Source organism: Mytilus californianus, unplaced genomic scaffold (genome assembly GCF_021869535.1).
Source record: "Mytilus californianus isolate M0D057914Y unplaced genomic scaffold, xbMytCali1.0.p SCAF_2, whole genome shotgun sequence".
Classification (NCBI taxonomy): Eukaryota; Metazoa; Mollusca; class Bivalvia; order Mytilida; family Mytilidae; genus Mytilus; species Mytilus californianus.
Genome location: NW_026262668.1, coordinates 25,903,111 through 25,930,367, shown reverse-complemented (window position 1 = coordinate 25,930,367; position 27,257 = coordinate 25,903,111). Strand labels below are relative to the sequence as shown.

At 31.7% G+C, this 27,257-nt stretch overlaps 1 protein-coding gene across 1 annotated transcript; it reads left to right on the top strand.

Annotated features, from left to right (window-relative positions):
• Nucleotides 1–3,798: 3,798 nt before the first annotated feature.
• Nucleotides 3,799–13,903, top strand: LOC127729561 (cysteine-rich venom protein 2-like). Its single transcript, XM_052237392.1, has 7 exons — nt 3,799–4,068; nt 5,684–5,899; nt 8,647–8,765; nt 9,374–9,465; nt 10,233–10,265; nt 11,412–11,621; nt 13,648–13,903. The coding sequence occupies exons 1-7, from the start codon at nt 3,922–3,924 to the stop codon at nt 13,767–13,769; spliced, it is 939 nt and encodes a 312-aa protein (XP_052093352.1). The 5' UTR covers nt 3,799–3,921; the 3' UTR covers nt 13,770–13,903.
• Nucleotides 13,904–27,257: the final 13,354 nt, after the last annotated feature.

Here is a 27,257-nt window from a genome sequence, read left to right as displayed (position 1 = left end):
ATTAAGTGCGTTCGACGCCCATTTCTAGATTTACCTTCATCTGGAACGCTCAAAATCATAAAACTGATAGCCCCTATTTTGTATTAAGGGATTGAAACCTTACTTGCGTAATAAATTCTTCATAAATCAACGCGTTTTTATAAGAAATGCATGACATAAATCATGTCAGTGGCGAAACATCCACTACTTGGCTGAAGATACCCTCGGAGACCAACAGTCCACTTGCCGCGGTATCCTCCCAGTACTACAGGCGCCGGCGGCGCGGCGGCGTCAACATTGTATTAGTTTGTGATTAGGTCTAGTTCACGGTGAACCACTAGTGGTAGATCAATAATAGTTGGTATGCAGTTGTATTAGCATTGGCACATCTCATTATCATGAAGATTGTTTGGCCCCGCCCCCTTAGTCAAGGTCTACTGACTTTGAAACTTTTCATAGTTTACATGTATTAGTTTGTGATTAGGTCAATTTACGGGGAACCACTAGTGGAAGGTCAATGATATTTGGTATACAGTTGTATAAGCATTGGCATATCTCATTTCGATGGAGATTATTTGGCTCCGCCCCCTTGGTCATGGTCTATAGACTTTGAAAATTTTGCTAAGTTAACATGTTTCAGTTTGTGATTAGGTCAGTTCAATGGGGACAATTAGTGTTAGGCCAATGTTAATTGGTGTTCAGTTGTATAAGCATTAGCACATCTCATTTCCATGGAGAATATTTGGCCCCGCCCCCTCAGTCATGGTCTATTTACTTTGAAACTTTTCCTTAGTTTACATGTATAAGTTTGTGATTAGATCAGTTTAAGATGAACTGCTTATGTTAAGTCAATGATATTTGGTATGTAACTTTATTGGCATTTGCAAGTATCGTTTCCATGGAGATTTTATAGCCCCACCCCTGATCATGGTTCATTGACGTTGAAACTTTTACATAGTTTACAAGTTAATGTTTGTGATTAGGTTTGTTTAAAGGGAACGACTTATAATCAGTCAATGGTATTTGGTATGCAGTTGTATTAGCATTGGCACATCTCATTCTATGGAGATTGTTTAGCCATGTACTTTCAGTCATGGTTCATCGACTTTGAATATTTGCATAACTTACATGTAAAAGTATTGCTATTTTAATTTCAACATTTGCATTATCAAAATTACAAAAAGGCGAGACATATCTCTGTGATAACAGTTTATTGTCTAAAATGTAAGTGGCCGCATATGTGTTCAGTATCAACCTTTATATATATTATGTATTATCGTCAAATGCAACATACATGTATATTTAAATATTAAGACTGAACACAAATGCGGCCGCTTCCATTTAAGACAAAAATCGTCTTAAAATTAGCACAAATGCTAAAATTGTGAAGATTTCAGTAATTTTGCATGAATTTATGATGCTAGTACCTGATGCATGTGCATTGTATTGTCACAAACAGCCCATATTTATGGAACAAAAGTATTCCAGTTTTCAATAAATAGCTGAAAGTTTACATTTCAGCAAATGTGTAAAAATGTTATAGTTTGGGGTTAAAAAGTGGTCTTACCGGGCCTATTCCTTTACCTTCATCAGTAACCAAAGGTTTGAATAAATACTTGGGGAAGCTTACGACTTTTTTTTTTATTCCCAGTGCGAGGAAAAATTTCTTTCCGTCTAACAATATCAAGTCTCTTTTCGGAAAAAAAAACGTACTACCATACTTCGATGATATATAAGTCTACATCACCATAACATACCCCTACAGAAAGCGAGAGATGAGAAGTAGATATATCTCCTTTCGGAGTCCGTTACAAATTTGAAACAATTGAACCCTTAACGGTAATTTGGACTTTCAAAGGGAAAATAAGATATAGTGGATTAGGACAGAAGTATTACCTTGCAACAGGCTACCTCAAAGATTTACGTGCAATGAGTATGGTTTCTTTCTCCACACGAGGCATCGAATGCAACACCCTCGTTCTGATCTGACTTGGCTGCGTATCAGATATATGCTACCTTTAGTATATTTTTGTTTTTGCTGGATGGTAGAAGTTCTTGTTATCATATTTTTTGCTGGTGGACTGATAGTCCCCGAGGGTATCACCAGCCCAGTAGCCAGTACTTCGGTACTGGCATGAAAATACGGATATTGTGTTATTACAATTTGCTGTTATAAAATTTTTGAAATTATTTTAAATTAAGGAATTTATCTCCCTCATGCAAAGCTCTAATTCCTTGCCCAGCTTTGGCTATACTTTTTTGTCCTTTTTGATTTATAGCTTTTCGTCTTTTTAATAAGCTTTGGATTTTCAAATATTTTGGCCTTGAGCATCACTGAAGAGACATTGATTGTCGAAATGTGCATCTGGTGCAGCAAAATTGGTACCGTTTATGTTATTATTAATAACTTCGCCAAACTCAGTTGTTCGGGTTTTTAAAAACTTTACTCTACAACTTCGTGATAAAGGATGCATAATAAAACCATCAAATAAATTCAAATGAAGCAAAATACTAATCAGCATAACAACATGTATGTTGTGAACGACATAAATGGAATAGAACTTGCGTAAATAGTTCAAGTAAATCTTAAAAACCACAATAAAAAATAATCCCTTACAATAAATTTTTAGCTTCATAACAAACTTTAGAAATAATTACTAGACAACGGCACGCGTTACTGCTCTAAGCAATGTAAAAGTCATGAAAATTTGCCTTAATTTACATAAATTATAACATTTTATAAGTTTGATAGTCTCATCACTATATAACTGTCATACGTAACAAGAGGAATGATGTAAACAAGTTTATAAAACGATAGAATAATAAAAAAAAAAACTTATAATTACCTTATGATGTAAACATAACAGAAATAAATGACAGTATATTGAAAGGTAGAACATTGATATTTCGTCATGATTTGCATAAACAATACACGAAATAGTAACCACTAATTAAAACCAAAACAAATTTCATCCAATAGGAAGTAACCATTATTAAATAACTGAGGGGACAAATGGTTTATTTATTTACAAGTGTTTTAGTGATCGTGTCCTATTCCCGATTGTGACGTTTTGACTGAAAGTGTATTCGGATTGTGAGTGATTCATGCATATCAGTATATGCTTCCCTGTCGACGCACTTGGTCTCGTTCCTTTTGGAACTCAAATGTTCCCATATATTTTTTACATTGATTTTTATCTTCTTGATAAATTTATGAAAATTTGAACATCGAAAAACTACTGTTGGCTCTATTCATATGTGCCAAATGCGGTAACCCAACATATTTGTCTTGGGTATCCTGGTCAATTTTCCTATTGACAGCTGCCATTTAGATTAAAGATAAAGTATAACATTTTCATAATTGTCACATTTTTCATTTAACCAACAAATTGAAATTTGTATTGAAATGTATATACAATGAGATGTTGCACATGTCATCTTTAAAAGTCTGCAAATCTATCATGTGTTAGCCAATCCCAAACAACCTGTGAAATAGTTTTGATCATTTGGCTGAGTCAAACGCAACATATAGTGTATGATACAGCATTACATGTATTTAAAAGGAGGAAATTCATTTGTCATAACTTTTATGTACTGAAAGTAATTGATACGTTTAATTTTGTGACATGATTTTGAACCAATTAACATACGAATGACTCAAAAAAATCAAAACTTATTTGATGGTAACGACAAAAAACGTAAATATTTATCTTGTGAAAAATGTCTCGAGTTTAAAGTGATTTGTTCATTTTGTGGAATTAGATTGTATTTTATATCTTAGACAGGTTCGTGTATATTATAGGGAAAAAGTCTAAATTCTGTGTTCAAGTCCCTTTGAGAACTTTGGGACAGAGTGTCTTCAGATAGAAGATTAAGACTACAAAGTAAGAAAGTCTATGCTTTAAGAACTAAGAGCCAACTTTGTAATTGATTTTTGTAGTAATGGAAATAATTTACAGATTTCTTTCTTTTGTATTGTGGATTTTATCAGTAGAATCTGTGCTTGATATATCACCTTACAAACAACTACTTCTTGACTTGCATAATGACTGCAGGAGGGATGTTAAAGCTTCTAATATGCAGAAACTGGTAAGTTCTGTCTAAAACTATGTATATATATATATATATATACATATATATATGTGTGTGTTGCGTATAGAGTTTGCTTGTTTTTTGTATGTTCAATGTTTCAAGACTAGGACATGTAGCCGTCTCTGGTATGGTTCTTCGGAACATTATCTTGGATGTCAGATTGCCGGTTGTCATCATTGATTGTATATATATGTGCCTTTTAAGCTTTTATAATCATTAAAAACAATCCATCATGACCATGCTCTTGCGTAAGTTCTCAGCATGTTTCTTGGGACAAAATCGATATATATATCAGTCAGTGTAAAATGTGTGATTTCTGAATATACTATTGTAAGGAACTAAGAATTAAGATATATTGTTTCATGCATAAATAATTTTGTCATAGTTATTAGAATAGTCGTCTGATTAGTTACATTGTAATTTACCGATCATGTACTTTTCTGATTATGGCATTTTGACTGAGTTTTGATTTGCAGCTGATACAAACATAGCAAGAGTGTCTTAAATTTATTCTGTCGAAGCACCCGGTCTCCCTTCTTTTGAAAATCATGCTATTCCATAGGCTTTTGTTTTTACCCTGATTTCTAACTTCGTAATTTATGAGATTTGCAATTTGGTAAACTACTGTTTCCTCAAATTCAGAAAGTTTATATTAATGTTGTTTCATTTTGTCGTCTTAATTTATGTCCATTTTAGACATTTTTTCGAATTAACCAGGAAATGAAAAAAAAAAACCAAACAAAGAGACCATCAATTTATGTTATTAAGATACAGAAAATGTTAAAAAAAAACCAAGCAGATAAATCTAATATTCTAAAAATTTCCTTTCCTGAATTTTTCAGCTTGATCTATAACTAGAATCTAATGCATGATACGACTATCTATATTTCGTTTGAGTTTGCAGTTTATATAGACAGTACATATTACATAATATGGATCTTCCATGAGAACTCGTACTTTTGGTTCATCAATCACAAGGCTTTCCAATATCAAATTGCATTTCTTAATAAAATTCACCATTCATGACCGCACGTTTCTTATGACAACGTCACTACAGTGCATAGAAAAAAAATTAGAAAATCTTGATATGACTCGTAATTTCTTAGTTGTTTAAATGTAGTTATAAGAAATAAATGTTTCTTTTTGTAATTGAATAGGGTTGATAAAACGTCAATCATGCGCACATTTTAAGTATGAATCGCTTCCGCGCTTCATATAAAAGGTGTCTCTGTTAACGATTTTACACCCGTATCAAATTACAAAAAGAAGCATTCAATTCTTAAAAAAAAACTATACGTGTTTGAAGTATTCCGGCTTTACTTAAATGCAATACTTAACAAAAAGGAAAGGAATGAAAACTTGAAAAAATAATTATATCTAGAAAAACTAATTTATTTAAACCTACTTCATTTGCCCCGCATAAAAACAGAAAGAGAAAGAAAAAATAAAAGAAACGAATGTTTTTTGGGGATTTGTACTTGTATGTTACATCAACACTACAATATATAAAGCCAGATTTTTCACATCAATTGTTTTTTAACGACTGTTATCTGTTTCATTTCAACAAACGTGCGAAGATTGTCGTTGATATATTATACGATAAAATTTTTAGGACTGGAGCCCTTTATTGGAAGAAGAAGCCTCGAGATGGGCAGAAAATTGTCGTTTTCAGATTCAGAGAATAGGCAACGGAGAAAATTTAGCAATGCATACAGCTAATCGGGGATTAGAAGATTTACTTGAAGAAGGTTTCAATATGTGGAACAATGGCAGGGAGGAATATAAATACGGGAATAAATTGTCATCTAACACAGGACATTATACTCAGGTATTTCGACTGATAGATTGTAGAAGCACCCACAAAAACAAATTGAAAATGCATAATTTTCAATAAAAAGTTTTGTATTTTGTTTTCTGTTTTAAGAACTTCAACGTAAATCATTTTCAGCAAACATTAAAAAAAAACCTATTTGAATACTCACTGGAATTTGAGCAGCATAAACTTCAAAATAAATGACATCATTGACGATGAAGTTATCTTGGAACATCGCACAACAGCCGAAGTGATCCCTATCTGTATCGCTACAGCTTTGCTATTTGGCAAAGAAATAACTATCAACATCAATTAAATGATTAATTGATGTTTGATTTATGTTCAAGGGTAAATATTTTAGGCGTAATCAAGACGAGAACAAATTTACAATGTATCCAACAGATGATTTTCTGTGCAGTGTTTTTGTGAACTGCTGTTTGTCAAGTGGTTTTTAATATTATCGTCAAAGAGATGTCGGTTATTCTTTTTCAACTTAGGGTTTGAATTTCCCGTACACTTTCCTGGTTTCTTTTTATAACTTGTAACAAACGGCCTTGTGATCATTTGTAGAGATGCTTGCATATTTCCTGAACACGAACTCTTCCTACTCGAATTAAACGTACAAATTTCGACCGGATGTTTTCCCCCTACTTATACATCTTGCGCATCCAAACGTGGATTTCCCCATATGTGTTATCCTTCCCCCAGTAGTAGAAACTGGGCCAAATTCCTGTACCCTCAGGTTACTCCTGGGGATCAAATACATTTAACATTCTCCTAAGGCATTGGTGAAAGAAGAAATACGATCTGAAAACAGCAAAACGGTAAGCAGGCATGTCATCTGTCATATTTCTTTTTAATTTTAGTATCTGTTCGGACATTTACGAATCGTTTAATTGTCGAAATGATCTAAAAAGGCATTTATCAATTATCTGGAAAATAACACTAAAATAATTCGTGCGTCCTTAGCGCTTTTTTTGGATTTACCTCCATTAGGAACGATCAAACCCAAACATCTAAAACCCAGGAGGATTAAGACCAAAACACGTGAAGAGGTATATGATCAAAATGGACCAACATAAAGCCAAATTTATCTTTAGTCAATGTCGCCATAGTTCTGAATATTTTTTTATAATTATCAACGGATTTGTTTTAAATCTAGCCAGTACAGATATGATGATACTCTGAGGGAAATTGCCATGACAAAAGTTTAAAGAAACGAAAGGAAAAGATGATACTAATTATATGAATTGCATTGAACATCAATAACTAATTTTAGATATTTTCAAAGATAAGACGATGTTAATTTAGCAACCTAGACATTTTGAAACACATTTACTTCATACAATCCGATTTTTGACATTAATGAATAAAGATGTCCATAAATTGTCTGGTTAAAACAAGTTGTCATCGAAGGAGGGCAATATAAAAATGTACTACAACATTTCTGATCAAGATATGATAAAACTTGCTCCATTACAAACTTACAGTACAATTATGTAATCAAAGAAAATATGGCGTCAATCATTAGGGGGCCTACTAGTTGTTTGATATAGTCATGTGTTTAGTAATGTGACTCCACATTGTAATAATATTTAACTCGATTATGTTTTTATTAACGTCTCATCTAAATGCATACCATATCTGATAAACGCAGAATCAGGAATCAGAATTTCCTGAGGTACGAAACGACGGTAATGGCACACTAAAGGTCACCTCACAGTAATACATGGAGTAGTCAGGAATAGATCCCGTTTTTAACCCAGTCATATTAAGATTGAATGTTATGGTCAGGTCCGAAGCTGGAATCACATCAAAATTCTGAAACTATTGAAAATTTTTAAAGCTTGTGATACAATAATTAACAGCAGAGTCACCCTTTAATTGAAAAGCATGTAAAGTCCTTATTTGTACCATTTCTACCATTCGTCATACAACTATTACTACTTGTTAGAAAATCAATAAATGCAGTACAGCAACTATAACGCGTACAATTTTCTCACATTTACATCATCTATTCTAGATATGTTATCATACTCTTCAGCACATCTACCATTAAAGCCTCCACAAATATAAAATAAATACATATTGAAATTCATAAACTGGTGAAAGTCATGTATCTAAAAAAAGTTCCTTATCAACTTGCCGTGTCGTGAGTTCAGATGATCAATAGCAAACACGTAGATTGATTCTAAAATTTGACAACCTGTGATGAAGATACACCCATAAACTACTCTCAACAGATTAATCTAGTATTAGGTTTTAGGTATGAAAATATTATAGATGATATTACAAAACTGTAATCTAATTGCACATGTTTTCTTTATCTGCTAACATAATGTAGGTTAAAATTAACTGTACTGAAAGCTGTTCGAACACATGCAACCATTTTCCCTAATGTGTCTATTACCTTTGCTTTATTTTGCAAAACCTTTCCGAATTTTAGGTCCTCAAGGCTCTTCAACTTCGTAGTTAATTTGGCCTTTTCGACATTTTTTGTTCGAGCGTCACTACTGAGTCTTTTGTTGACGAAACACGCGTCTGGCGTACTAAATTTTAATCCAAGTATCTAACATGTCTAAGATAAGGTTATTGTTATCGTTGAAAATTGAGATACAACTATTTGGTGAACTTTGTAACAATCACGTATATGCTTTCAAAATGCAAGAAACCTAACATGGAAGTATTTCAATGGTAGATTATAAATGCAGTAGTATATCAATACATAAAAGGAAACTGACTTTTGTAAAATTTGTATTCAGTTGATATGGGCTGATACATCCAAAGTCGGTTGTGGTATGACAAGGTGTCCTGTTTTGTTTATGAAAAATGGGGTGACAGTGAAAGACGCTTGGTTCTTGGTTTGCTTTTATAACCCACCGTAAGTATTAGTATGGATTTATATTCAATTTTGCAATTCGCCTTCAAAAATTGTAACAGAAAAATAAAATGAATGAAATGAATAAATTCAAAACACATATTAAACCTAATATATATCTTTTTAATATTTAATTTAGATTGAACAAAAGGGCAACTTTATTAATTGTGGATAGGTTACTTATTGTATGAAAATTGTTTACTGTTCTTGACCTGCCAATGACAAGACGAAATAAAGGGAGTGATGTCATCGGATATATACTGTCACAAAATTCGCATTATTTGTACAGTTTACCCACAATGGACTAAAAATTGTATCTATACATTAAAATTATGATGCCTAGACTAAAATGCAACACAACAGTTCAAGTACATTAACATCAAATGCATATGGTCAATACCTTAATTTGAATAAAAAGTAAAATAACAATAATACCGAACTCCAATGAAAATTCAAAGAAAATTTGCGTCAACATCAATCAGACAGCAAACCCAAACGATACAAATAGCCAGCTTACATCCAAAGGGCAACCCTCAATATTCAACAATAGACAGGTCAATATTATTTCAAACTCTAAATCATACAGTCTAAAAAAACTACTTTTTTTTCAGAGGAAACGTGCTTGGAAAAAATCCATATATTGTGGGTAATTCTTGTAAAAAATGTACAGACGGTCAACGGTGTGATAATGGTCTTTGTGAAGGTCAGTGATATATAAATAAGTTATGTACAATTGTTATATCAGCAAAATGAAGCTTTTAGATCAAGATTTGTTCAAGAAAAAATGAAACCATATACATAACTGTTATGAATCACAGATGCAGACATCATCTATTAGTTATTTATATTGTAGCGTAGTAAATTTTTTTTTTGTTACAACTTATATGACAGCTTCTTCAATTAATGTATAGCAGTAACTTATTATACAAAGTTAATTTAACATGTTAAAGCTGTATTTTAATATGAAGCAGACTTCATAAGGAGCTTCTTATGATGAATGATAGGAGATAGCATTATCCTTTAACTTCACGTTCCACTATAAAGATGTTGAGAACAACACTTTACGACGAAAAAAAAAGGATTTCAGCTATATGATTGTGAATTTTCGATTTCTGTGTCAAAATATCCCAGCAGCTACTGAATACGGAATATATATCTCCCAGTTGTTACGATTTTTCCAGAGCTTGTGTTTCATAATTTCCTTGATAGAGGATTCTTGCTCACAAAGAAGCTACATATATTTTATTATGTTTTAGTTATTGAAACTAAAATGGTTATTTTTTATAAAAACTTTTTGGCATAATAATATGTGAGCCAAGGCCTGCATTGTACATGATGTAGGCCAAGCTTATATTTTAAACATATTTACATCTTTGTTAAAGATATCTTTGTTAAAGACATCTCATATTCAATATATGAAAAACGGCATACTCTGCCGATTGCGAGTAACCTCTTGTTGTTTTATTTCAGGACATCACTCCACAGGAACAAGGAATATAATGCGTAAGTAACATAAAATATTAGTTATGAAAAGTGATAAGTTATAATGGCCATTATTTAATGGCGCCTGAAATTACCAAAATAAAATCTTGAAGCAATTCTCAATTGTGTTAATTATCAATAAATAATATGATGATATAGTCAGGCCTAGGACACGTCAGTACAAAAATGTTACTAGTGATTTCAATACTGTGATATGAATTATGAAAATTTGACATATTGAAACTAAAATGGTTATTTTTCATAAAAACTTTTGGCATAATAATATGTGAGCCAAGGCCTGCATTGTACGTGTTGTAGGCAAAGCTTATATTTTAAATATATTTACATCTTTGTAAAAGACATCTTGTTGCAAAACATTTTTGGGCTTTGGATCACATCTAAATATTAATCAAGATTTTAAAGTGATGATATTTCAGGCAATAATTTACCAGTTAGCATAACATTCTATTTGTTAGAAATGTAGTTATGATGTGGGAAGCTTAATACCAATTAATTACATACATGTTATCTGAAAGAGAATTATGTGTGTTTTATACTGGATTTTTTTTAATTTTTAAAGATTAGAAAAACAAAGGCTATGTGGTATTCGTCCATGACACAAAATCAGTACATGCACAGCAAAAAACACAAAAAAGGAAAGGAACAGCGCTTTAATTGCTGTTCATCATCTCAAACTCACAGTGAGGACTTCAACACGCCCCCCCCCCCCCAAAAAAAAACAAACAAACAACTCCCACCTCACTGCAAGTTTAAGACGGCCCCTAGCACCGTTTTGCACAAATAATTCGGATAGACTTTGTAAGATGTAACACCACAAAATTGGACCCGATCAAAAAATTACATACTGGAAAGTAGTAAAAATTTAAAACAAAATAAGTTCCTACGCATATGTGTAAATATCAAACTGAGCAGATTATGCTTTGGTAAATGAGGTATCAAATGACAGGTTAAGGACTGGTGATTCTCGTAGAACATATTTTGACTGAGAGTTTTGAATAATACGACAATTAATGAATGAATTTTAAAATTGAGCGCGTAAATTGCCTGATTCAGGTATGAAGTACCTTGTTTGGAGTATCCATATGATATGTTTAGTTTTATTCATATAATTGTTTCTATTTTAATACATATTAATTTTTCTTTCAGCGTCATTAAATAAAAACCAATTATTTCGTTGGAATTCAAGGAATACCTTTGCTCCACTTGTGGACAAAAATATACACAGTTCTCAAGAAAATATCTGTTTTGATATATCTCCACAGTGTGAACTTTGGACAGAAATGTGTTTTGATAGACGTTACGCCTTTGATCTATTCACCCTTTGTCGTAAAACTTGTGGATTTTGCCACAATTCTTGTAAGTAAAATGATTACGCATAATATTCATTAAAAGAAACTCCAAAGTGTTCAACAAGAAATTCATAATATATATATACATATATATATATATATATATTTGGGAGATTATACGCATTTTCCAGTAGTGCATTACTGAGATTAACGATATTTGCAAATCTGGCTTGAAATATTTTACGTATTTTATATCGTGATTTCATTAATTTAAATTTTGCTGTACACCATTTATCTATATTTTTGGTCACATCAAGTGCAGTGGAGTACTCCCCTAAAAGAGACGTTTAAGAATTAATCTTTAACCATAAACTTGCTATGATAGTAGAACATATCACTAAATTCTTACATTTTAATTTTTCAGTTTTATTTTTAAATCTACAGAAATATTTGAAATATTGTATGCCCGTTCTCGTAAAAAGCGAAAAGTAAAAATATATCTCTTCTTAGGAGACAATACAATAGCTGTTTTTGTATTCGAGGAGTATTTTGATTTTTTTTAACTTTATGGTATAATCCGTTTTGACTAAATACAGCGGGTATGTTCACAACACTAACTTTAAGCGATGTTTACACTAGGATACGGTTTATCAGTCCTTATAAAATACAAATTGAGTAATAAAAGTGATTAATTTTGCATGGTACAGGAACAACTACAATTCACTTTTGATAAAGAACGGTGATACTTACCACTACAGTATTCCTTGCTAAAATAAATTTGAATCGCTTTATACAGAAAAATCAAGCCAATTTTCTTCCATAAATATTTAAAGTGCTTTCAATTTTATGGTATTAAACACATTTATGATAATGCTGATCATAGACTAATATTCATACATGATGACATCTTGAACTAAATGTGGAAGAAGATATATACTAATTAGCGGTCAAATGTCACCATTTGAGTGATCGATTATGACATAACAGGTAATATGACTGTCATTTTTGATAATAACAATTTCTGAAATATGTCAAGTAGTTTTGTAAATAGAATATCAAATTTCCTGAATATGCATTCCAATATTATTTATATTTTTCTGTGTTCCTTAAACAGAAATAGAAACTGCACTTTCCTATTGCTACATTTAATTGTTTGTAATAATAATTCAGCTTATATATTGATGTCCTGACATGTTCCCTCATAGAAGTTTTGTACAAGTAATTACCTCAAACTATGCCTGACTCACTCAATCCTCATTATTTATGTATGAAAAAATGTCAAATAGAATGTAAATAAATTATGAGGTCTTTGCCCTTTTATATATTTAAAGTATTTTACTATATCTGGTATGCAATTGTATAGGGTTCTTTAAGTACTTAGTTATTTCGCGTACTTTAGCGTCTATTTTGTAATATTTGTCCCCCCCCCCCCCCCCCCCCCCCCCATATCACGCTGTGGGGTATGGTTATGGTTTCCGTCTGTCCATCTGTTCGTTCAAAACACAACAATACTCAAAGATCGTTTGACAAACAGTTTTCATACTTAGTAAGATTATTTGTCCTCATATGCTCTTAACCATGCTATATATCGTCAATTTTTACACCTGGATTTATTGGGCAACGACCAATTCGTTAAGTGTTTTGATAATGACAACTTTTGAACGCAAATCCTCTACGTCCGTTTTAGAGTAAGCTCTCATACTTAATAGGATGGTTTGCCATCTTGCATAAATGATCATATTGTACCGCCATTATGATTCTTCCATTTGTGATAGGAGTCAGGGCTGTCTCAAGTCAAGAAGTATTTGTTAAACAAGAATAAAACGCTGATGTGAGGTATCTGATAATTGCTTATTAATTGATTACATTTGTTTTGTTTGAGCTTTTGATTTTGCCATTTAAAAAAGATCTTTCCATTTAAAATTTTCTTTGGAGTTCGGTCTATTTTTTTTATTTCACTTTTTGCTAATAAATTCACTAACAACTCATCTAGACATGGGAAGAATTATAGCTTTTTGTTGCATGGTTTTATTTAGTTTTTGACGCATTGACTTATACCGACAATTTTAGAAATTCTTGTTCTTTTATTTCAGCGTGTGTTGATAGCAGAGACTCAAGTTCATGTCAATACTGGCAACAGCTTGGTTATTGTAAAAATTCTTTGTATGCAGAATTTATGTCAAAGAATTGTGCAAAGACGTGTAATTTTTGTTAAAGAAAAACACTCACAAATGTCTATTTTTATGTTATTGGTAAGTCATGCCGACAGAAAATGGAACAAGATTGTTTATCTCAAAGGATTGTCCTTTGAATGATCGACGGGAATGTAAATAGTAAAGTTGCGCGACTAGAAAGAAGAAACTGTTCTTTATGTTTTGTAATAATTTTTCAAACAAAAGGTAACAGAAATGATACGGGTGTTTCATTATTATGTTGCAGACACTTTAATGTGATTTTTTTTACTTGAAATGAATTCCTATTTGTGCATTCAAGTATTGTGAGTTCCTCTGTCCATATTGCGATTACAAAGAGATCCTTGCTTGCCTATCACAAACAAAACAACAAAACAGCAATCTGAAATTAAATGGTCACATTCCAAAACAAAGGTCCATTATTCAAACATCCCAGGAAAGTTAGATAGCATGATGAGTAAGGTTAATATAACAATTTCGAATAATATTTTGTCAATCAAAGAGGTCTAGTCACAAAACAACTGAAAAAACAGGAATGAAAACAATCGATAACACATGAACTTATTTTATTTAATACTTTATTTATTTAAACGAGGATTGCAAAAACACCAAGGAGTACTAGTGGTTTATTTCTTATCAACTGAGATGTGTATGTATCATAAGCTGTTGCAGTTGACTTTTTACGTACATAGAGTCAATACTATATCAAAGGTTCATTGCCGCTATTAACTTAGTAACTACATTCCATTTCCAAAAAAAGCAATCAATATTGATATCAGTATCTAAAATTGTTACCTGAAGCAAGTCTGATAGACTTAAATTCTTTGCTGTTTGGAAATGTAACACTAACTTACGAACAGAACCATTAATTCTTTTATTCAAGAATGTGAATAAAACATTGTAAATATTCCTTATAATTTACGTTGAATGCCACAACTTCTAACATACAGGCAAACACACATTTAATTTCACGTAATAATACCCTACTCGTTCTCTTGCTCTCCTTTTACTTTTATTCAACTTGTTTATATGTATATTTTGTTTCAATTTAAATAGATGTATTGTATGTATAATGATGCTCAAAAATATAATATTGCTATAATAGTAATCAAGAGAAAAAGTGGACGAATCAGGAACAAATGATGACAAATAACGTGACATCTAATATATAATTGTCGACGTTACTGTCCATAGCCTTTGAAGGCAACGACACTATTGACCTGATTTAATAATTAAACATACTCTATATTAAATTTCTATATACTAATATCAATATCATACTGCTGTGTATAGATATTAAGACTGCAAAGAAAAGGGTACAAGATACATAAAGGCGTGTATGTGGATTCATTATTGTTTGTGCGAAACCAATTATCGAGGATTTCGCTAGTGTAGGTAAAACCACGAATTTAAATGTTCAACGAAGTACACATTATCTATATATTTGTATTAAATACAGAATTTGGCAAAACCACGTAATCAAATATCCACGAAAATTTTCGTCAATCCATGAAAATTGATAAACTTTTGAATAAGGGGATGTACAGTATTAGAATAATTAATGAGTTGAAAAAATATTTGTTGGTGTAGTCGCCACGATGAATTTACCTAATTCAGCTTATGAAACTTATCAAATTAATGTTTCCCCTGAATTAAAAGTGTACCACATACCTTTAAAAAGATACACAAATTTTGATTGAACACCAAAAAGGAGAAACTGGGTGCGTAGACAAGGTTCGCATCATCTTCTGCAATGCATATATATCACATTTAAGGCAATAGTAATTTATTCATCTTTAAATCTCATAGATTCATCAAAAGATACAAAAAATTTTATTGGACTCCAAAAAAGGACAAATTGGGTGCGTCGACAAGGTTAGCGTCTTCTGTAGTGTATATATCACCCTACATGCTAATGCATTAAGTTTAAATGTCACAATACATACATTGACAGATCATTGCGACTATTCTAGTATCTATAGATCAAAGAATGCGAAAACGTATCACATAGGTCATCTTATTCAAACGTTAAACGGACAATTAAGCAAAACCTGTCAAATACTGACATATACGTCTTGGTTTGGTCATGTTTTGTGGCAGAATCTTTAATCGTTTTCAAGCTAAAATTTATGCAATTTTAGTTTTAATGAAATGTGAAAGCAAAAATCAAAATGTTTTATTTTTTTTTATATTGAACCTAAATACCCCTATTTGGTTTGAGGATTTGAGTTTCGTAATGCCTAAATTGTATGTGAAAAATAAACTTGTTCCGATACGAGTTAAGACATAAGTAAAATATGTGTCTACACTTTCAACATATAAATATGCAATCCAATACATCTTTTTTTCTAAAAGACATTAAAAAACCCACAAGAATGAATAGAAAAAATGTAAGAAACAGAGTTTGACACAACTTATGGTTGCGTTCAATGAATATCATATTAGTAGCTACATACATATCTGGTATGTTTGAAAATTAAGATTTATATTTGTTTCTTCATTTTGAAACATTTACATGTACTATTGTGTTCTTTGTGTAAATATGACGCCTTAATAAGCGTTTTTTTTTCAGATTTCGCCGATGCACTAGCAATTATTCATCAATCCATTTTTTTAATGAAATACATCGTGATTTTTTAAAGAAGGAAGCGAATCAATTTTCGTTCACAAAAAAAAATTGATGACTGGTGCTTTTAGGGATCTCGTTTAATAGTGTTTCTTTTAGCAGTGTCTTTTGAAATAGGAAATATTAATATGAATATAAGAAGATATAATATGATTGGCATGGAGACAACTTTCACCATAGATCAAAGAATAAGAAAGTAAACTACTATAGGGTACGACCTTAAACACTAAAAATAACCAATGTAGTAATTTGAAAAAGGCCCCGGCATGACAAAATGCGAAAAACATGCAAAAGAGTATCAACGGCCTTGTTTATGCTAAACACAACATAATTGGCAGACAGCAACAAATGACAGCAACTTACTTTCAGACTCCTAACTTGGGACAGGCACAAAAAATATGTGGCGGGGTCAAACGTGATTGTTAGGACAGTGGTTTAACAGCACAACATAAGAACAAACATTAAAAAAAAGTTGGACAGAGCTTTAGTAATCAAACGTTACTAAGCACAACCCTACTTAAAAGAAAAACATACCACTTCAACAACCAATAACCGACGACTACGAGAAAATAGACTACAAACATAAACAATGACGAACAATCTATTATCCACATTGTCTAACTTGCAATTGGTGCAGGCATAAAATTGTTGAGAGTCAAACCAGGTTGACGTGTGCACAAATACCCCTTTGCCTATGTAGTCGATGTTGAAGTGACAGTTAAATACACAATAATATTTAAAACAAACTCAACAGTTAAGCTACCATGGTTACCAGCAGGATGACCACTGATAACATATGATTTAAAGCAAGGTCAACATTTGCTCGCTGCTACAGGACTATACTTAAGGTCATCCAGAGTGTTTAGGTTTCACTATTCACCTTGATAGAATATAAATACAAACAAAACAAATATAACCAAGAAGTAATACGTTTGGATTTTTATTGTATATCTTGTGGTTCCAATATATCATAAATACTACTGTTATCAATGAAATTCAGAGTAATTTGCTGGTCAAAATATTCACATGAAGAAACTTCAACAGGATTATAAAGTATCATCAATTTATTTGATAACGTTTGCTTTTTTAAATTCTGAAACATTGAATAATACACTCACTATTCCACAGCAATCATTTAGCTAGGTTGTAATAAGTCTCTGCCTATAATTAGAAATCAGGTTTTAATTGAAAGATCCAATTGTATCACGTAAACGTGCACCCAATGATAAACTGTTGATTCTGTTGTCTATCCAAATTCTATAATTCTAACTAACAGACTTTAAAGTGTTTTCATTTTTTTAATTCAAAACAAAAAATTGTTGCATGAGGGTGTGGATTGGGGTTTACAGAATAGACAATAATGGGTAAAAAATATAAAGAATAGAGAAAAATGGACCAAAAATATAAAGAATAGAGAATAATGAGGTACTCCAATATAAAGAATAGAGAACAATGGCCTAAAAAAATTAAAACTACAGAAATAAAAGACCTTCCATCCAGACCCTCATTTTATCCTATGTTATTGTTAATATTGACGATACGGATTGGGTCTAAGGAAATGCACGTGATTTTCTTCGCCGTTTGCATTTATTGGAAAAAAAGATGCATACGGTGTCACACTATGGAGATGCTTGTTGAAGACTCTGTAATACATTGATGGGTGTACCATATTTCCTCTGTCCGTTTTACTGAAGAATAAGGTTGCCCTGTTGTCATTCTTCATTGGTTGCTGCTGAACTGGATGCCTGAAGTAACCATTGTAACTATAATCTGAATTGAATATAGCATATGATTCTGGTACTTGTTTAAACATCTGTTTTCCAAAATTACGCTCAAAAATTGGTTCTCTGTATACTTTGTTATCCAAATCTATCTTAGGTTCGTCCATCTTCAACGTGATATACACGGGCTGTGTGCCCATTACTATTGAGACATTTACAAAGGCAATGGTTAACAATCCAAGCCATTGTAAATTCATTATAGGGGATCCTCACCTGAAACAATACATATTGACATAGTCACTGCTGTGTAAAATATTATGTTATTGTGCTATGGTCATTTTTTGTATTCTTGTCTTTCATTTTTGCTTTTGTGCTTTGTCTATACAGTGTCTTTATGCCATTTTGTTTTTCTTTGTTGACATAGTTGTTTGTTTTTATAGTGATTAAGATTATAACACATACCGATTATGTCTGTTTGTTTTGCTTACACATTGTTGTCAATATGATGGAATTCTATGCGACTGTCATATAAGAAGAGGTGTAGCTAGCTATAAAACCAGGTGTAATCCACCATTGTCTACATCATTAAATGCCTGTACCAAGTGAGGAATATGACAATTGTGTTCCATTCGTCTGATGTGAATGAGCTTTTGATTTTGTTATTTTATAAGGGACTTTCACTTTTGAATTTATTTGGAGTTCGGTTCTTTTATTATTCTACTTGTTTAATATTTTGATTTAAAAAAAAGGCTTATAATTCTCTTGTAAAACTTTGAGTAAATTACATTTGGGAATGTTATTGTAATAATGGCATAACCACCTACGAGATTTACACAAACGAGGCCAGAGCATAAAAAAGAAGAAATATTACACTGGTAAGACATGAATGAGAAGCTGTGACTAGTACAGTCACTTGTTTACTGAAGCTTTGAAATTTTTAATTCATCTGAATCTAGCTTGCCCCGTTATACATGTTGACCTTTACCATGTCATTTTACGACAAGTATGTTGTCGCTACAGAAATATCCCCAAAAAATATAAAGTTTGTTTGTGTCGAAATCACATTATACAAACAGCTTTACACAATAATGTCGTATTGAATTCACTTGAACATGCAACATATACTCTATCCAATCAATCTTCAAACCAATGAAGTTTACAACATAGCAAATCATGACCAATCATAATAACATTGAGATGTAACATGACTACCAATGAAACGACTAAATACCAGAAACTAAATGACGTGGAGAATTAAATATTAAAACATTGTATCCCTCCTGAATTTCCGATCGGGAAATATATACAAATATGATAATGGGGTTAATATGGAACCACAGCTGTCTTATGTGGTAGTCTGATATTACGTTATGTTGTATTATTATTACTTGATGATATTTTGTCTTTACATAATATGGTTTTGACATTACTAAATGATGTTTTAATATTACTCAATATGGAATAGTCATTACTAAGTCTTAATGATATTTCGATATTACATGATATGGTTTCGTATGGACTTGATATAGTTTTGTGGATGTGTTATTAGGCAATGTGGTTGAACATTACTTGATGTGTATGTGGCTTAACGTAATGTAGTTGTTTCATTACAAAATGTGGTTTTGTTATTTCGTAATGATGATTTGCCAACTCCTTCTATGGCTTGAAAATTACATAATGATGTTTCAAAATTTGACAATTTTACACTACATGATGTGTTCGTTCTAGTATTTGATGTGGTCCTGTCATTCGTTGATGTGGTTATCACATTACTTGATGTGGTAAAACCACGTGACTATTTGGGAAAACTAGTTCTATTTTTAAAACCGATTTCCATGTTTTATTTGCCTCGGATGAGTGAGGCAATCCATTAGAGTTCAAATAGAATCATGTGCAAAACAGTGTAGCCGAGACCATTGATTGGCGCGCTAAAATATCCCATTGACTGGGTCAGATTAGGTGAACGTTCGTCTGTAACGCCCACAACTCACGACGTATTTATTATAAACATTTAAACTGTGGGGTTGCCAAAGGGTCTCAGTATATATACGAACTACAGTGCACAGTATATTATATACATATTTTATTTGCGATCATAAAATGTACGAAGTCGTCCATTACTATGTAAATTGGGTCGATTTAAAAAAAAGCTGAATATGTTTCTGTTGCCAAGGGTTTTTCACAAGTATAGTAGTTAGCAGAAAAGATCATCAAACTATACATTGTATACTGAACTGCGGCCAAGCTTAGCGAAAGGTCGTGCAACATAATCAGTCAAACAAACTTTATTAGATTAACTCGTTAAGGAACGATCGTTTTCATTGGTCAATTCAAACCTTTGACCTCACACCTGCTAAAATAAAACGAGCGTACTATAAAGCTGAATGGACTGATCAGTATTCACGTAGCCGGTCAAGGTCATTAAAAACTTCCATCGTCGTATTCACGTACATGATTGTGTTCTTTATTATCCCATGGCAATTCTAGCTTTTATACATGTGCATGTAAAATTTTAAACTTTAATCTTAACAGTCACGTCGAAATATTTAATTCAACTGTCTCCTCTCAATTGGTTCTGGATTAAGGGAGCTACCATTTTATTTTGATTGGGGGTGGGGGACTTGGATGAAACATTTTGTCCTGCATTTTTTTTTTTAGTTGTTATCTCTGTCCTGTCTTTCTATTTTTCAGTCTGTTAGGTCCTGACTATATTTATTAGTTTATCCTGATTTTTTTACATAAACCGTCATCCTGCTTTTTTTTTGTCAAGTTGCTCACCCTGCCTTATCTTTTATTCAAAGGACTTGATGAATTAACGTTGTACTTGAAATGAAACCGTACTTAACTACAAAAATAACCAAATTACATACTAAAGATATTGCTCGATTTTTATAGTAAATGGGTTTGTGTTATAAACTGTCATGTTCATTATTCATATTCTTTCATAAGTTTTAGGATAGTGTGATTTTTTTTCTGATTTAGTTTACTTGATTTTGAAAAAAAAAATCCCGAAATTCTAAGTAAATTCAGAACATGTAACCAGCCATGCTTTGTTTAGAGAAAAAATGGAGATGGCAAACCATGGCACAGTGGAAGGAAATGTACTTTATAAACTCCAGCGATATACTTTCTTAATTTATAATTAACTGTTTTGCTATCCTCGGTTGAAAATTATATATTGTAAATATTTAAATAGTTGCATCGAAAACAATCAGTTTTAAACAGTGTGGTTATTCACCAAAAGTATTGATAAAAGGTGACTCCATTTTTGTACATACTTTTACAGTAGTCATCCTTAATTTCTTAATATTTCGTTTATAAGTGTATCATACATGTATGATTTTGTATTTCATTTTAATACGCACGCATGCCACACGTTACTTTGGCGGATAGTTCAACAATGTTATGCAAAGCTCTATTCTTACGGTATGAAATTAAAGGATAAATTTTCAACCAATTAAAATCGAAAACAGTACATTTATATAGTTCCTTATAAACTACGACATTTCTCACAAGTATTTATATTAATTTTTTAGTTCCACACATGCAAAAATAAAATCTTCGCCGATGAAACATTTCAAACCTTTTTACACCAACATGCCTTCACTGAATTCATTTGAATTTCGTGGTGACCATGATAGTACATTGCATAATACATCTATATTCACGTGCACACATGATACGATCTTTCGGGGACAATTTGCTCGTTTATGACACGTCATTTCTGAATGACCAAACGCTTAGCTACTTTATTTTCGTTTTATAGCATGAAAACAATAAAAGAGGAATGTGCAACCCATCATAAATTTGAAATGGATCAGTATTATGATATCCTTATTATAAGTAACTACGACATTGTCAGGATAATAACCTAGCGTCAATATGAAAGAAATTAAAGTGGTTCATACATTCATTCGTATAAAAGCGGCACATGTATTTTATTTTATCCTTATATTTTTCATAGTGCGGTACAAGTGCTGCATGCATAAAGAATATTACTTAACACAAATTATTAGTATAATATTTCGACCCCACTATTTGAAATTCACAAAATACTTATTTAATTATTTCGACCAAAAATCATTGTTTTTTACGTTCGTAGTAACGTAGTACATTCCATTGTCGGTCACCTGTGTCAATTCACGTGCACACTACAATTGTTGTTGTATTTAAATCTTTCGGCCAATGAAATGAGACGTTACAAGTTGTTTGTTTGTGATACGCCAGAATGTTATCAATGAATTATCAATCGCTAAACTTGACTGTACCTATTCAAAAACGTAAATGCAAATTTCACAAAGCTTGATCCAAATAGCCTTTTTACTGTCTAATAACTTGCAAGTACGAAAAAGACAGGAAAGAAGTATATTTTGTCTATATGTTTTGTGTTTGCACACTTTTTAAAGTTGATCATGCATTCGTTCTAAAATAAAATTTTGACCAGATAAAAGTTAAAAGATGACTTAATTGGACAACCGCAATTGTTAAATCGCTTTGACGTCCGAAAAAAAGATAATAATCAACACATCCATTGTAACTTTTAAAGCCAGTTAAATCCTTTTTTGCTGAAAGAACGTCCGATATCATAAAAATTCATTATCAAAACATAACAAAAACACAAGTAAAGAACGTTTAAGTATTCAATATAAATCAAAACACAAAGGTTATTCCTGATTAGTTTTTCGAATTATTTTATTTAGGCGTTGAGACCCTTTGGTAACCCCACAGTTTAAATGTCTATAATAAATACGTCGTGAGTTGTGGGCGTTACAGACGAACGTTCACCTAATCTGACCCAGTCAATGGGATATTTTAGCGCGCCAATCAATGGTTTCGGCTACACTGTTTTGCACATGATTCTAAAAGTTCGGGGGCCTATCTTTGTCCTAAGTGCGTTTATCAAACATGTCCTAACTTAGGAAAAGTCATAAGATTCGTCCTAACTTTAGGATACCCAAGTAGGTGTCTAAAGATGGTCTAAGGATGGTCATAACTTTAGGATATATTTTATGATGGTTTATTTGTAAATAAATACGACCGCCACTTATATATGGATCCCCTTTTACTAAATATTTTTTTTCTATTTTCGCTAATTTAATGTGTTCTTGCTCTTATCCAAAAGATAGTACAAAACAGTAGTATATACGGGACACTCTTCTACTCATATTTTCCACGTGGAAAAAAAGAATAGAGTGGCATCGTATATTTAGATATATAAAACATAAAATAAATTGACATAGGTTAAAATATATATTAAAGAATATTTACTTTGAAAAAAATTCAGAAAAAGGGGGTCCATTACCCAACCGCATGTGATCCGTAATGAAATAATTTGTCTTCCGTATTTTTATGAAAGATGCACGAGATTTGCCTTTGAACTCTGTAAAGTATAAAACCGTGACACTTCGAATTAAACTCACTCTATAATATATAATGATTGTTACCGATTGTCTTTTATTAGTTTTCACTGTTACTGCTGTTTACAAATAATTTGTTGGGGGCCTCGGTGGCCAAGTGGTCTAAGTAGTTCAACTACTGTAATCACTAGCCAGTCAACACTGAGGTTGTGAGTTTGAACCCCGCTCGTGCGGGTGCACTCGACTCCAATCTTAATTGTCTAGGATTGTCAGTTTTCCTAACGAAGGTCGGTGGTTTTCCCCGGGTACTCTGGCTTCCTCCACCAATAAAAACTGGCCGCCACGAAATAGCCCAAATGTGGCGCTTAAAAGTGGCGTTAAAACACCAACAATCAATCAATCAATCAAATAAATTGTTCAATTATTATATAAAACTTTGTCCCATTTTTTGTGTTTTTGTTTTTGTTTCATAAAGTTTAAATGTACCATAATAAGATAAATATTATTTATTTTCTTTATGACAATACTAATAATATTTCTAATTTTCGATATTGTAATTATTTACTACTGGTGAAGTTCAATGCATTTTTAAAAATTTAAAATTTTTAAATTCCTAACTTTTCGTTACGCTAACACTTAAGACAGCGGTTAGGACATCCTAGCTAAGATAGTCCTAAGATAGCTTCGATGTGCATGCTGAGACATGTCGTAAGTCGGTCCTAACATTATTCTAATTTATTCCTAAGAGAGGTCTCAGGACAAATCCTAGGACAGCTTCGATAAACAGGCCCCAGTATTTCCAAGGCTAGATTTCTTGTTCTTTAGTAACTTTGTTTTTGACAGATTATTTATATTCTATGGTAAATTTATACAAAACTTTTTTCTAGACAAGGGACAAATTACAGCTTAACTTTATGTTTTGACATTTTTCATTTTTAGCATCATTGTTGTAAGCTATTAGTGCAATAAATTATTTTAAATTTGTTAAAGAAAAAAAAATGTTTTGACATTTTTCTGTTGTTAGCCATTGTTTTTTTAACCCCATTGTGAATTGGGTTTTGATGTTGTTTGTTTGTTGTCTCGTTAACATATATCCCACATATATTATTTATATAAACGAACGAATTACACATTCAATGGAATAAAAAATAATGTCTTACCTCCCCGATGACAATCTATAGGGTTGTTGTATTTCTATGTAAAACATTTGAAACGAAACGTATGACAGAATAAATTATGTATCTACGGGGGTCAGTGATATATAATAGTAATCAATTATTATATCTTTTACCATGACGGTAACAGTGCGTAATTTATGGAGCTGAAAATACAGTAGTCCTGAAAATTCTAAATATTTGTTTGATATGCTTTTGTTGTCAAATAAATAACAGAATGAACGGAAACAAAGTACCATGAAGTTGTGAGTTTTAAAGAACAAGATTTTGTTTATGTATATAATTACATATATGGATATATATTTATTTTTTGATGTGTTTTACGTGATTATTTCCGAAAGTGCAAACTGGAACATAAGACTACAAATGATGCTTTGCTTTGAAATATCCAAAGGTATAGAATCTTCATATTTTCGTACCTGAATATTAATTTAAATAATGTGTGTGTTACCTTGCTATCAATATGAATTGCTGGATTGTAGGTTCCTTTATCCTTTGGTAGAAATTTTAATACCATGAAATAATGTCTGTGAAATTTAAGTGTATCTCATTTCAACAATTCTCTGACTTTTCTCAACATCATTTATATCAAACATAATTGGCTTTGTTTTTGTTTTTTTCGTATTCTAAATGTATTATCTACACTGTGCTTTTAAAGTACAGAAAGATACTATGAATTCAGAGATATTTTAAGAACAAAATTCAAACTCATTACCTAAATATATGAATCAAATATCTTAAATTGAAAGGTTCAATACTAAAATCTATGATTTTTCAAAAAAGGCCAACCGAATTTGACTGAAACCCTTTTCTAAATTAAAGAGCACAAAAACGACATATAGACATAACTAGCTTATTACGAACAGAAAATTATGTAAATTGTGTTATATTTAAGAGCTTTTTATCTTACATTAGCCAAACAAAAAACAAGACTAGTTAAGTAACTAATTGTATTTAATAGACAGTAACATTTTTTTCAGAAATACTATTCTTTTATTTTATGCACAATTTTACAAATATATGTTTGAATGCAAATTTTCCGTATACGTTTACAAATTTAAAACTGTTACTGATTTTGCAAGCTCAATGTTTATGATGATTGATATTCATAATGAAACGGAACACAGTTCAACATGAAATATATATTATTAAGTTAAATTAATTAAGAAAAAAGATTGACTTTTGTTTATTCGGTTGCTTTTGAACGACATAATTTAAAAATAGGAAATATTCTCATTTATTCATAATATCTTTTATCATGTGGACACGTAATTTAAACTTCCGCAATTTGATTGGATAAAGTCATTATTGTCGATCTTTATAAAACAAAACGTTAATTAACTTGTTTGTAGCTTGTAGAGACAGGAAAACAATTTATTTGTTTCATAAAGGGAAATGGGAGAGGAAGCCTTAAGTTTTGGCAATATACCATTACGCAGAAACTGCAGCAATATGTCATTACACGATATTTTTTTGGATCAGGATGATTTTTGATTTACCTATCAAATAAACGCATCAAAGAAAAAAATCCGAAATTCAACTTATCCGTTAGACTAAATTTTGAAATTAACTTAAAAATTTGACACATGACCTTACAAACAGATTTAGAGCGATATTTTGTATTGGTACATTTTAAATTTTACTTTTAATGGCCACATGAAAGGATCATTGTTCTCATCATTTAAGTTTTCGTTTTATTTTTACCATGGCGTTGTCAATTTGTCTTCTACTTATGATCGAGTTTGGATATTCCACTGGTATCTGCATCCTCTTTTTCGGAAGTATCCACATTCATACTTTTCTCACTGACAAAATTAAAGTTAATATATATTCACATTTTCTTTTAAAATATTATTATTAGTTCTGTTAAATGACAAGAAAATTAAAAGTATTTAATTTTGTCGAGTACATTACGCACAAATAAGTGTAACTTGTATTTATTTCACAAAATGTTTTATTGTACTTAATCTTAAATTTTTTCAGCCTGTTAATGAGCCAACCACCGCTCTGACTATAATTATCAAATACACTTTATTGTACGTCGACAAATTACAACGAGAGCATATCTACATTCAGAATTTCCTCAACTGTTCGCTCTTTTTTCTTATTTGATTTATGAAGATAACAAGTAACGTAGGTAACACATGATTGTGCAGTTTTGCATTTTTAAGAGATCTAGATATTTAAATATTGATATTCAAACAACGTTTTATTGCTGGGTCTGTCAAATGCTCCACTAATCTGATAAAGATAAACTCAATCCCGCCATATTTCTGCGCCTGTCCAAAGCCAGGAACCTCTGGCCTTTGTTAGTCTTGTATGTATTTTTAAAATTTTGGTTCATTTATATGTTTTTGGAGTTTAGTGTGATGTCAATTTTTGCTGAACTAGTATACATTATTGTTAAGGGGCCAGCTGAAGCCCGCCTCCGGGTGCGGGATTTTCTCGCTGTGTTGAAGACGTATTGGTGGCCTTAGGCTGTTTTCTGCTCTTTGGTCGGGTTGTTGTCTCTTTGACGCATTCCCCATTTCCATTCTCAATTTTATATATATGCAGAGGTCCCAATGCGGATTTATATACGACTATTGATCTGAAAATAAAGACAAAAATTTGAAGATGGAGTAAAAACGCC